The 13,766-nt window shown below is 36.6% G+C and overlaps 1 protein-coding gene across 1 annotated transcript in view; it reads right to left on the bottom strand.

Annotated features, from left to right (window-relative positions):
• The window catches only part of FBXO3 (F-box protein 3), a 32,186-nt gene that overhangs the window by 15,885 nt on the left and 2,535 nt on the right, over positions 1 to 13,766 (bottom strand). The window contains exons 2-4 of the mRNA XM_004755958.3: positions 12,332 to 12,421; positions 10,274 to 10,437; positions 877 to 991 (exon numbers count right to left, since the gene is read on the bottom strand). Of these exons, the coding sequence (XP_004756015.1) occupies positions 877 to 991; positions 10,274 to 10,437; positions 12,332 to 12,421 (369 nt within the window). The remainder of the gene's footprint in view (positions 1 to 876; positions 992 to 10,273; positions 10,438 to 12,331; positions 12,422 to 13,766) is intronic.

The following is a 13,766-nucleotide window of genomic DNA, read 5'->3' as shown; positions in this document are numbered from 1 at the left end:
TTCAGTTCAATAGGGAAAAAGACTAGAAAAAAACACCCAGTAATTTCAGCTTATTTAATCCAAACTGCCCAATATTTGACTTCTGCATACAACCTTAAAATCTCAGTATGAGCACCCTGTATTCCTTCAACCCTGATCTAAAGTGGTAAACACGGCCTCATTTGATTCCTCACAACAAAGAGACGCCATGTTCCATTAAGAACAACACAAAGTTCTCCCTAAGTTCTTACAAACATTTGCTAAGTGCAACGTCTCTGAAATAGCTCAATTTCATAAAAGAACAAAAGGAGTAGGCCCAAAGTATATAGCTTTTAACACTGTGAATAAATCTGACAGCTACTGCATGTCTGCTTTTACCAAAAAGTTCCACAATGAATACTTCCTCTTAAAAATAGGCCACTCAATTACAATTACTATTTGCCTGAATAGGACAAAACTCCTATGTTCTTTAGTGTATACAGCTCTGAATAAATTATTGCTTTTTATATGTATGGTATACAGAATTTACATTAAACTCTCCAAAACAATTACGTGGCCTATAATAGGATAAAGACTTCAAGGGTTCTAAGAGTTTTAGTGAAAATATACTTGCACACACATCCACCCTATATACCACCGCACCAACCCCAACCCCAACCAGACTTCATTTTAAGTATAAGGATGCATTGACAGAAACGTGTTTTTATGAGATACTTATTTGGGGAAAATAAAATTCAAGCAAGAGATTCTGTCTTTTGGATGCTTATAAGGAAGAAGAGGGAATTCCTATACTCCTGTAATTCCTTTAATCTGTTAAGATAACTACAAACTGTATTTTTTAATTTTTATTCTGGGAAATGACGTGTTACCAATAACCCAAATGGCAAACATTCTTACCCAGGAACCACCAACTTCTGCCCATTGTGGATACGATATGAACATCGATAATCATCAGGAAGCTTGCAACCAATCTGAGCTTCCACAGCATCTAGGTCTTCCTCTCGAGCGCCCTCTGCAAAGGCACAAAAAAAGCAAATTCTGAAGAAATAATAAGCCTTATATCTAAGGAGAAATACAATCTGTTGCTAGCAGATTGCTAAGTGAAACAAACTTCGAGCAAATGAATTCTGTCCAAAATGTACTGCTGAAATACAGGGAAATAAATGGAAAATTCAGAGTGACATTATTTCACTTTAGCTAGGCTCTGACATCTGCAGCACTGAGAACGAAATTCTTCAGTTTCCTCTCAACAGAGAAAATACTGGCACTTAGTGAAATACGGAAAGGTACGCAGCAGGGAGATCCATTGTAATTATTTCACTTTACGACGCAAACTTTAGCATATACCTCATTTTTCTTAATCAAACACACTCACATTTAAAACACACTCTCTATTAAAAAACAAACAAACAAATAAACCTCTCCAGAAGGTCTCTAAACTGATGTTTTTGAGAGCCCTGACATAGTCTCTTAATGAGAAATACAGAACATGGGTAAGTATGGGTTAGTTCTACGGGGAAGCCACTAACTTAAATCCAATTTCGCGTGATTGTCAGCCTGCCATCTGTTCCAGCTTTAAGAAGCAGGAAGTGATGACAAATACCGAAAGAAGAGATTCATTTCCAGTAATGGTTCACTAGGTGGTTGGAGCAGACCTCGTGCTGAGAACTAGAAAAACAAACAACAGAAAATTGGTTTCAAGGCTTCTGAAGAACCTCAAAGACAGTGAGAACTGGGGGAGAGAGGCAGTCAGAAGAACAGGAAAAATGAAAGGTTAGCCGGGCCTTTGGTGCAAGCCTGTCTTGGAGGCAACTGCCAATTCTGACAGTGGACCTGTGGCTGAGAAGCTGAGCAAAACTTAACAGCAGCAGTACGGGGAAAATTTTCCAAATTCAAGAAGCACTATAAATCCTGTGGAGAGTAGTTTTAAAGAAAATCGTATCTAGGCACATTATTGGGAAACTGCTGAAAATCAAAGACAAAGAGAAATCTTAAAAGCAGCCAAAGAAAGGTAACAGCCATAAAGTCGCTTTGAAAGGAACAAAAATAAGGGTAAGCTACATTCTCAAAAGAAACAATAGAAGCTAGAAGAATGACAGTTTCAAAGTGCTGAAAAAAAGAACTGTTGACTAGAATTCTATATCCACTGAATATATACTTCAAAAGTGTCGATGAAATAAATACATTTTTGGACAAAAAAGCAACCTGAAAAAATTCAGCAATAGCAGTCCCTCATTAAAAAAAAAACAACTAAAATGAATTCTTCGGGTAGAAGAAAAATGATCCCAGATGAAAGCATGTAGATGCAGGAAGAAATGAAGAACAACAAGAAAATGTAAAAATGGAGGTAAATCTATAATAAAATTGAACATATAAAATACTAATAATGTAGTATTTTATTACTACATTTTTAGAAAATATGTCCAAAATTAAAATCACAAAAACTATAATCAAAAGGCAAGAGGGTGACTACTGGAGTGAGAGTATTCTAAGGTTCTTATTGACCAGGAAGTGGTAAAAATACTAATTTCCAATAGCTTTTAATTAAGTCAGAGATGCATCCTTTAATCTCTAGAGTAAGTCACTAAAAATGATAAATAAGAAAGGGAGGTACAGAATAAAAGATAATTAAGAAGACCAGATAAAAAAGGAACACTTACTCAGGAGTACAAATAAAAGACAAATAGGAACATGGTCTATTCAAGCTCAAATACATGAGTAATTACATTAAATATAAATAAGTGAAATTATCTAGTAATGAAAAAGACTGACAGGCCAAATAAAAAACACAATCATGTATAAGAGGCACATCTTAGAGATGTAGACACACAAAAGAAAGTTAAAATAGCTGTACTAAAATAGACCATAAGCACAAAGCATTTTTAGAGGTAACGGAAGGCTTTCTGAAATGGCAAAATGATGTACCTAATAACCCAACTTCAAAATATATTTTTTAAAATAACAGAACTAAAGTGGAAAAAAGATATATCCACAACCATAGTTACTAGTTTTCTATTGTTGTACTATTGGCAGTTTAAAACTACATGCATTTATTATCCCATAGTTTCTGAAGGTAAGAAGTCTGGGCATGATTCAATTGGATCCTCTGCTCAAGTCCCACAGGCTGCAATCACCACGTCAACTGTGGCTGCTATCTCAAATTATGCATTTTATGATGCTTGGGGGTCTTCATCCAAGTTCAGTGGTTACTGTCAGAATTCGTTTCCTTGCTGTTGCAGGACTGGGGCCCTTAGCTCCTAGAAGCTACCTGCCATTATTCTTTATCACCTGTCCCTCCTTACAACATGCCAGCTTGCTTATTCAAAGCCAACAGAAGATACCCATGCTTCAAATCTCTCTGCCTTCTGGAAGGGCCCAGTTTTTAAGGGCTCACCTCATTAGGTCAGGTCTATTCAGGATAATTTCCCTTTTGATTAATGATTAACTCAAATTCGATTAAATTTATTTCATCGATTAACTCAAATTTGGGACCTTAGTTACACCTGCAAACCCCATTCACCTTTGTCATCTATTACCTAATAACAGAACTGAAATCAATTATATCCACAGTACCACTCACACTCAAAAGGAGGCTATTATTATACCAAGCAAGTATAGTGGGGGTAGGAATCTTTGGAGCTAGCTATCTCAGAATTCTGCCTATCACACTGGTAAATTTTACCATACCTCTCTCAGTAACTAAGAGAACAAGCAGATAATAATAAATAAAAAATAAGATAAAGTAAAATCAGTAAGACTGCAAAAGATCTGAACAAGGTTAACATTTTTTTTTTGCCTAATTATATACAAAGTACTGAATCCAACAATTGCAAAATATACATTCTTTTCAAGTGTACATGGAATATTTACCAAGATAGATTATATGCTAGACCAAAGAAAAATCTCAACAAATTTCAAACTAAACTCATATAGAGTATATTCTTTGATCCCAGCAGAACTCAAGTATAAGTTATATTAAGAAAATTACTTTGAGGGCGCCTGGGTGGCTCAGTGGGTTAAGCCGCTGCCTTCGGCTCAGGTCATGATCTCAGGGTCCTGGGATCGAGGCCCGCATCGGGCTCTCTGCTCAGCAGGGAGCCTGCTTCCTCCTCTCTCTCTGCCTGCCTCTCTGCCTAACTTGTGATCTCTCTCTCTGTCAAATAAATAAATAAATCTTTAAAAAAAAATAAAAAAATAAAAAAAAAAAAGAAAATTACTTTGAAAAACCCCCAAATATCTGTAAATCAAGCAATACATCTCTCTATAAACCTGTGGGTCAAAGAAGAAATCAAAAGAAATCAGAAATATTATGAATTGCATGTTAATGAAAATATAACATATTAAAACTTATGAGATGAAGCTAAAGCTATGCTTAGAGGGATATCTATAGCAAAAGCGTTTGAAGAAAACTTGAAAATTTATTATCTAATCTTCTCAAATCAAGGAAAATGCCACAGTAAACTCAGAAAGAAATCAGATAAATTAATGAAATAATAAGAAATGAACACAGAACTGACAAAGGCTAAAGTCAGTTCTTTGAAAAGGCTAGTAAGATTAAACCATATCTATCAAAAAATAACACAAAGAGGGGTGCCTGGGTGGCTCAGTGGGTTAAGCCTCTGCCTTCAGCTCAGGTCATGATCTCAGGGTCCTGGGATCGAGCCCTGTATCGGGCTCCCTGCAAGGAGCCCGCTTCCTCCTCTCTCTCTGCTACTTGTGATCTCTCTCTCTCTGTCAAATAAATAAAATAAAAAATCTTATTAAAAAATAATAATAACACAAAGAGTACAAACAATTACAGAAATGGAAATGTGAGATCACTACAGATCCACTAGAAAAACAGTCAAGATTGACATAAGAATAACTAGAAAATCTGAATAATCCTCTATCTAATAAAGAAATTGCATCTTTAACTTAAAACCTTCCCATGAAGATAATTCTAGGATTGAATGGCTTCAATCTATTCTATAAATGGATTCTATGGATAATTTAAATAAGAAATAATACCAAGCTTACATAAACTGTTGGAGAGAACAGGGAAAAAAAAAAAAACAAGTAACACTTCCTCACTTGTTTTCTTTTTTTTCCCCCCTAAAGATTTTATTTATTTATTTATTTGTCAGAGAGATTAAGAGCACACAAGCAGGCAGAGTGGCAGGCAGAGGTGGAGAGAGAAGCAGGCTTCCTGCCAAGCAAGGACCCAGATATGGGAGTGGATCCTAGGACCCTGGGATCATGATCTGAGTCAAAGGCAGCGGCTTAACTGACTGGCATCCCCTGACTTGTTTTCTAAGGCCAATATCATCTTGATACCAAAACCTGACAAGAACATTCCAAGAAGGAAAGATTACAGGCCAAAGTTTCTCATGAACACAGATGTAAAAATCCCAATCAAATACTAGCATATCAAATCCAGTATTCAAAAAGGATATTACAGTCAAAGTAAGTTTATTCCAGAAATGCAAAGTCAGTTTAATATTCAGAAAATCAATGAATACAATTCAGTACATTAACAGAATCAAGTAGGCAAATCACGTGATAATCACAAGGTTGGAAAGTCATCTGACAAAAATTCAAGTATCCATTTAAAACACAAAAACAAAAACCCTCTCCACAAACTAGGATCAGAAGACACTTTCTTCAATGTGATAAAGAATATCTATTAAAAAACCTACAGCAAACATCATTTTAAAAGGAGAAATGTTGAAAGTTTTTCCTCTGTGATCAGAAAGGTAAGGATACTCATTATCATCATTTGTATCCAAATCTGAAGGCCCTAGCCAGTGCAATAAAGTAGGAAAAAAAACGACATGAAGACTGGAAAGCTAGAAGTAAAACTGTCACTATTCAATATTCTTAGGGAAATGCAAATTAAAACCACCACTACATAGCCACTAGAAAGGCTTAAAAAAAAAAAAAAAAAAAGAATGACAACATTAAAGTGCTAGTGGGAATGTAAAGCTTTAGAACGACTTTGGAAAATTAATAGTATCTTCTGAAGTATAATAAAAGCATACTTTACAACCCAGGAAACTCAACCCTAGATATTTACCTGATGGAAGTATGCTTATATGTGCATCAAAAATTATCTGCAACATTATATATAATAGTCAAAAAACTAGAAATAACCCAATATTCGTCAACAGTAGAATGAATCTATAAATTATAGTCCACCTATATAATGGCAGACTATACTTGCGACAAAAATGAACAAGCTATTGTTAACACACAACACAGCTGAATCTCACAAACAAAACAGAAAAAATTTACACAAAATATATACTTAATCATGCAAATTATATCAAGTTCAAAAAGAGAGAAAACTATTCAGTGGCATTAGCAATCAAGATAATGGTTACTTCTGAGAAAGAAGGAAGATTCTAGGTACAGAAAATCATTCTACTTCTTGACCTGGAGGGTGTTACAATGGTCAGGTTTATGTTGTGATAATTTACCAAGTGGTACACTTAGAATCCACACACATTTCTGTATGTTAGTTAACATCACTAGTGATGGCATGTGGATATCATGTGTCCCTAGGTAGGATGTGATAAGAGGGGCACTTCATCTCTGTGGTAATCTTTCCAAAAACCCATTACCCCAATCTAATCATAAGTAATACTTCAGAAAAAGCCACTTTAGGGAATATTCTACAAAACAGCTGACGAGTATTCCTTCAAACTGTCAAGATCATGAAAGACAAGGAAAGACTGAGAAAGGCCACACATCAGAAGACACTAAGGACACATGACAATTAAATGCAATGTGGGATTCTGAATTGAATTCTGGAATCCAAAAAGGATATTAATGGAAAACGTGGTGAAATCCAAACAAAGTCTGGAATTTAGTTAACAGTAATGTGCCAATAAAGACAGTAGCTTTGAAAAACATCCTACAGGGAGGTATGTTAGGGGAAACTGAAACTGGGTGGGGGTGTACAAGAACTCAAGAACTCTCTGTACTGTGTTTGCATTCTGTAACCTAAAATTACTCCAAAAATAAAAAGTTTATCTATAAAAATGTGTAGTACAAAAGAAAACAAGCCGAATAGCTGCCTGAGCCAGAAATTGATGAGGAAAGAAGTTTATATTGGTATGGTTAGTGCTACATGTCGGACATTCAACACAGAACATTTTATTTTTTTTTATTTTTTTTTTTTTTAAAGATTTTATTTATTTATTTGTAAGAGAGAGAGAGAGTGAGAGCAAGCACAGGCAGACAGAGTGGAAGGCAGAGTCAGAGGGAGAAGCAGGCTCCCTGCAGAGCAAGGAACCCGATGTGGGACTCGATCCCAGGACGCTGGGATCATGACCTGAGCCGAAGGCAGCTGCTTAACCAACTGAGCCACCCAGGCGTCCCGACACAGAACATTTTAAGAAACTAAGAATTTCTTGAAGAGATAGCTGGACAGAAAAAAGTAAAACGACAACAAGAGAAAAATATAAGGAAATATATGTTTATAATACGGCAACATCAAGGTTTGAATGGGGCATCCTGCTGTAGGAGAATTCGGGAGCCAACCAGACCAGGTTCAAATCTCACTCTACCGCTTACTAGCTCTGTGATTTCTGGCAACTGATTTCACCTCTTTAACCTGTTTCATCTGCAAAATGGGGGATAAGAATACCACCAACTTGAGACAATTATCATGAGGATTAAAGAAGCTCCCTCTGCTTAATAAAGTGCTTTTGGGGCACTCAGTAAATGTTCTTTTACTTTCCTTTCCCCTTAGCCTACTTCTAAGGAAAACCAGGGCACAGGTTACCAGGAGCCAAGAAACCTAGATTAAAGTTCTATCTCTGTCACTTACTAGTTATGGGACCTTGTGTAAGTCATCTAAAACTCTCTGAGCCTGTTCCCTCACCTGTAAAACAAGGGAACCAGTATAAATCAGGGACTGGCAAACGACAGCCTGCAGATCAAATCCCAGCTTGTCCCGTTTCTGTAAACAAGTTTTCTTGACATGCCCATTTGTTTAGGTATTGTCAATGGCTGCTCCCCCGTAGTAACAGGAAAGTTGAAGAGTGGTGATAGAGACACTCTCTCTTGCAAAGACTAAAATATTTACTATCTGGCCATTTAAATAAAAAGTCTGCCAAACCCTGGTCTGAGTATCTCAAAGGCCCCTTTCAACTCTAAAGTTCTAAGCCCACACGTAGAGTAAATACGAAATTCTAAGACACATGATATATACCATTAGATAATTCCAAAGTACTCTGTAAAACTTTCCCCAAGACCAGTGCCTTTTTGCTTTCCAAGTTCCCTTTCTATCTCTGCCATCTGCATAACCTTGAGATTGAGTCAGGGACTGTGGCCCTTGAGGTGAGTGGCTAGTTCCTGATTCAGTCCAGCAACTCATAGGCCTGGCACCCCTAGAGTCCCCAGCATTCTAGATATCGAACAACTTTTACCCCATTCCAACTCCGAGCAAAACCCCACAAAGAACTGGCACCTCATAGTCAAACAGAAGTTACCAGGGAAGTCTCTGATAACCTTGTCCCCAACCACCAGGTACAGAATAGTGAGCAGCAAACCTAGAAATGCCAAATGAAGGGGGGGGGGGAAGGAAGAAAGAAAAAGAAGCTGCTACATATCTTTAGTTTCTTCCTTTCTTCTAGCTCTGTGCCTGAAAGGAGAACCATGCCTACAGTTTCATATTCTAAACATCCTAATATTGGACTAGCTCCCTAAGAGTCCCAAGGCACTCTGGACAAAATGGAATCGGTCGTCTCTCCCTTCAATTGTTAAAGACCACAGTCTTTATTCAAATCCTGGCTCTGCCTTTTATTTTGTGATGGCAAACAACTTACTTAGTTTATTATGTCTTGGATATTTTACCTATATAATGAGAATAGTAACTGTCTACACCTCATAAGATTTTGGCAAATTAAATGGAATAATATGAAGTACTTAGCTTAGTGTCTTGCTTTGTGTATAATAAAAATAATAGCTATTATAAACCCTTACCTCTTTTACTTATCACCACCAAATACCTATTTTGGGAATTACTTTCCTCTTAAAATTATTTAACCCCACATACCAAGTAGATATTATTCTTTTCCAAAAAAAAATAAAGAAAAAACTATTAAAGATATTAATCAAGGATACTTTCCTTCAAAGCTTTACTCTCTCTGCCAAATCATTCTTTTCCCTACCTCCTAGCAATTCAGTTCGAAGTACCTAGTCATGCGATCCTGGTTTGTGTGAATTCATGGTTGCATGCGAAGTTACAGTGGAGATATGAAACATAAAAGGAATACTATTTCCAAAGGGACCTTAGTTCAAAAGGAATACATGTAAGAACGGATCCCAGTTACACTTCAGCAAAACCAAAACATGTTTAAAATTCCTTTGGAGAAATCTGAAAAAACTTGGGAGGCTAAAGCAGGTAAGCAGTGATATATCTGCAATTTGTTTATGTACTTTCTTGTTTGTTTGTTTTTAAGATTTTATTTATTTTGAGAGATACAGATAGTGAGAGGGAGCAGGAGCAGTGAGCAGAGACAGAAGCAGGTTTCCTGCTGAGCAGGGAGCCTGATGCAGGGCTCATCCCAGGACTCTGGGATCATGACCCGATCTGCAGGAAGACGCTAAACAACTGAGCCATCCAGATGCCCCAGTGTTTATGTACTTTCTTGGGCATAAATTAACAAATCAAATTAGTGGGAAATAGCTTGTTAATATGTCTTGCCAGAGTTGGACAGTAACAGTACAGTAGAAAAACCACAAATTCTGGGGTCAAATAGACCTTCATTCAAATCTTAGTTTGCACTATTCTGTGAATGTCAAAATAGGAATGAAACTTTTCCTTACTTTATTATGCTGCTCTTACGCTCTGAAAGACCTCAGGTCCTTAATATTTGGTCTTTCTAAATCATTAGACTATCAAACAAAACTTTACTTGCCCTAAAAATAAGAAAGAGGGTTAACACAGCAGGTTGTTTTCAATGAAAAAGGAAAAAAAAAAACCTCCTTTGAAAGAAATCACAATAGTTATCCCCAAGCAATCTTAGCATTAGTGAGCTTATTACAAAACAAATGTAAGGACAAAAGGAGTTCAGCTTTCCCTTCTAATAAATAATCACATGGGTCCCAGGGGAGGCAAAATGGGACAAGCAGTAGAGCAAGGGTCCTTTTAGCAATATAGGTGTCCTATTTCCTTGGCCAAATGTGAATGGTGATTTACAGATAATGTTGGTGAATTACATATTAGCATAGATGATAGAAACCCAAGTTATTTAACCTATTTATACTATAGTTACTAAAATGAAGGGAGACCCTGCATTGCCAGTACCTTTCAGAGATAAAACCATCCGAGGACATCTGGGCTCCAAATATTTCTTGAGATCATCCCAGGCCTTTTTAATAGCAGCATAATGGTCAATGTATCTTCCTACATCAGAGTAAGTATCTATGAAGAGAGATTTCCAACACTGATTCTTCTGTGTTTTCTCTTCCCTAAATAGATTTTAAAAAATGAGATTAAAAATCTTTTGAAATGAAATTAAACACTTACCAACATACTTTATTGGGAGTTTGTGCTTACTTTTGCCTTCCTTTTCATTTAGTTTAACTACAAATGAAGACTAGATAGCAAAAGTGATACATACATCAAAAAACTTAACAGGAGTTATTGATGGCATGGTGGGATTATAAATCACCTATTTTCTTACTTTCTACTTATTCTTTTCCCTAAGTTTTCAAATCGTTAATAAAATATAATGTGAATTGTATAGGTTAAAGCATACCAATTATAAAGTTTAAAACACCTAAGTTTCTATTCTATTTTAGAAATTATTCAAAGTTTAATGATATAATACTACTAATCTAATTTATCTACATTGGATTAGCCAGGAAATCATATAGCATTCAAAGTAATCACATGATTTAGCACCTCAATTTGGTACAATTCCACAAACATTTATTGAGTGCTACTCAGCCACTGAGGACATCAAAAATAAGGCACATTTTTCCCCCTCAAAAATACATACATTCTAATCAGGGAAAAAGAATGAACAGTCGATTAAAGAGTTGAAAGTGGTATAGGATAAGGTAGCCACAAAGGGCCTTCTGGTATCCTGCTAATGAGGTTGACCTTATCCTTAGGGAATGGAGAGCTACTGAAGGGTTCTAACAGGGAAGTAGAAAAAGCAGAATCATGGTTGTGGTTTGGGAGGTGTGTAAACTAGAGGCACAAGAGATGAGTCAAGACAGTTTTGAGTAGTCCAGGTAAGAGATGATGAACTAAACTAAAACTGGTAACTATATGAAATGAGAAGGAAAATTCAAGAAAAATACAGAGGCTAAATCAGATAGCCTTCGTAACTGAATGAGTGTAGGGACAGAAAGAAGATATCCAGGATAATTGCTATTTCTGGCTTAAATGCCCAGGTAGATGGTACTGCCAAGAAGACTGGGAATGCAAGAGGATCAGGTCTTGGAATGGTGAAAAGAACAATTCAGGGTGTTGTTTTGCCTGGGAGGTGGGGTGAGGTGGGGGGTGGGGGTGGGGGGGGGGAAAGGGAGGGTCAGGAGTTGGAAGGGAAGCATCTTTTTATTAATCAAAGTAATATATATACATATTATCAAAACCAAAAAGTACCAAAAAACTTATGATGGACAGCTAGTCTCCTAGTCGAAGCCCAACATCTCAAAAGAAACATTAGTCATTACTGCAAGTTATGTTCGTAATTCTAGACGTTCATGCCTTTAGACGTGATTTATCAATTTTACATCTATCTGCTGATACCCCAAAGTAAAAGGTCCGTTCATGGCAATACTTAAAACGTCTTCTTCCCCATTCTTCCTTCTCCCAGTGTATGACAGCCCTGTTACATTTAGTTCTATTATGTAGCTTGCAGCTCTAAACAATATACTTCTTGCTTTGCCAACTTATCACTACTTGACTTCCCTCCATCTAAGAAAAGATACTGGCAATGCTACCTTTCCTTTCATCTTTCCCAATTGCCACTTTCTGTCAACTACACTTTGATTCTTTCAAATTTATTAACATTTACTGAACTCAGAAAGCCCTTGTGGGTCATCCAATGGAAAGGTCCAGAAGGCGGGTATAAGAGCTCGGTGGGGATTTCAGGGACGGACATTCAGGTTTGGGAGTTAGGAACAAGTGAGCAGCCACCATAAATGGCAACAGTGCATGCAGAATTCATAGAGGGAGAAAAGCAGTGGCCCAAGGACAGAAGCTTGGAGAACACGAGCATTTACTGGCAGGCACAAGAAGAGGCATCAGAGGAGATAAAGAGATAAGGGTGAGAGAGGAGAATTGGGACAGACTAGTGCTATGAAAGCTAAGGGCCAAATTTCAAAATTACATTATTTCCTGAATACTCACTCAGATATCAGCCAGTATTTTTTGCAATGTCTTCTCCACAGCGGATCATGACTTGATAGCTGGCTAAGTCTTCGACTGACATAGCAACAACTGGCAATAACCAGATTCACGGTTAGTATAAAAGAAAACAAGAAAACAATTTAGAAATAAAGATGAAAATATTCAATGTTGTTTTCTTTCATTCCTTTTGCTCTTCTTATTTCCTACTTTCTACCCTTATAATTGTAAAACAGTATTTTCTAAAACCTGTTTAGCGTGTTAGCTAGTATAATTACTTTGTGAGTGGTGAAATCTTAACTATTTGAGTTCACAAATAAACCCCAAAACCTCTGCCAATGCAATTTTCATATGAAAGTCTATAAAACAAATAAACCACTGGAGTTAATTTCAAATCGAAGAGTTTTCCTACACTTATTATTGGGACGATATTTCCATATATAGGAAAGAATGCTAAACAAGTGTACACAAAACGTTTTTCTTTTTATGATCTGTGACATATTTGATATTAAATACATAAGCCTTTTGTCTGTTTCATTCCAATTTTTTCTTAAAGAAATACTGCGGCCAAAATCAATCTTAATTATAGCAACTATTGGAGAGCCCATTTATAAAATACATCAGGTTCATAATAGTTCTAATTCAATACCTGTAGTGATCCAAGTTAGTATCAGCTGCTCAAAATCATGGAATGTTGGAAATAAACAATTTTCTTATTATACAGAGATTTCTAATACAATAGGGCTCCAGTCCTGTAATGCCTATCCTACCTAATTAATCTGCAAAAAAGAATGAACCTAGGATTACAAAAATGGCTCTCTATCCTCTCAGAAGAGGAATCACAAGTTACAGAAAGTCAATACACAAAGATCTCAGTTAGGCAATTAAGTGAATCTTAAATTATATGGGATTTGTCAATGCCACAATTGGGGCATGTTAAAAACCAATTGATGGTAACAACAAAAGAACCTTCGTTCGATTTTCAGATTTCACAAACATCATCCTCATTCTTTTCTGCCAAGCTCAGGATGTACCCAAACAAACACTTGCAAAAGTAGGAATCCCTCCAGTTTTGTTCATTTGGAGTCCATTCCCTCTTTTCTTGATCCTTCTCTCTCTACTGTCCCAAGATGTAAACAACAAAAAAAGTAATCTCTAGAATAAGCACCGAAGGAGATTTTGAGGCACATGAAGGGTGAGAACAACTGTTCTAGACATTCTGACTCGGTTGGCTTGGGGTAAGATCTGTATCTGGGGCATGCATGTGTATGCTTAAAAAATTGTCACATGTAATTCTGATACACAGTAAGGGTTAAGAATGAATAGTATAGGACAAGTCACTCTGGAACGGGGGAGATCCATATTGTGCAGCTGATTATTACACAAGATCCCAACAGACTAAACCTGATCTAGGACAGTAAATATGTATCAAAAACTT

The sequence above is a fragment of the Mustela putorius genome, unplaced genomic scaffold, assembly GCF_011764305.1.
Source record: "Mustela putorius furo isolate JIRA1106 unplaced genomic scaffold, ASM1176430v1.1 tig00003859_pilon_pilon_pilon, whole genome shotgun sequence".
NCBI lineage: Eukaryota > Metazoa > Chordata > Mammalia > Carnivora > Mustelidae > Mustela > Mustela putorius.
This window is presented reverse-complemented; position numbering and strand designations above follow the sequence as displayed.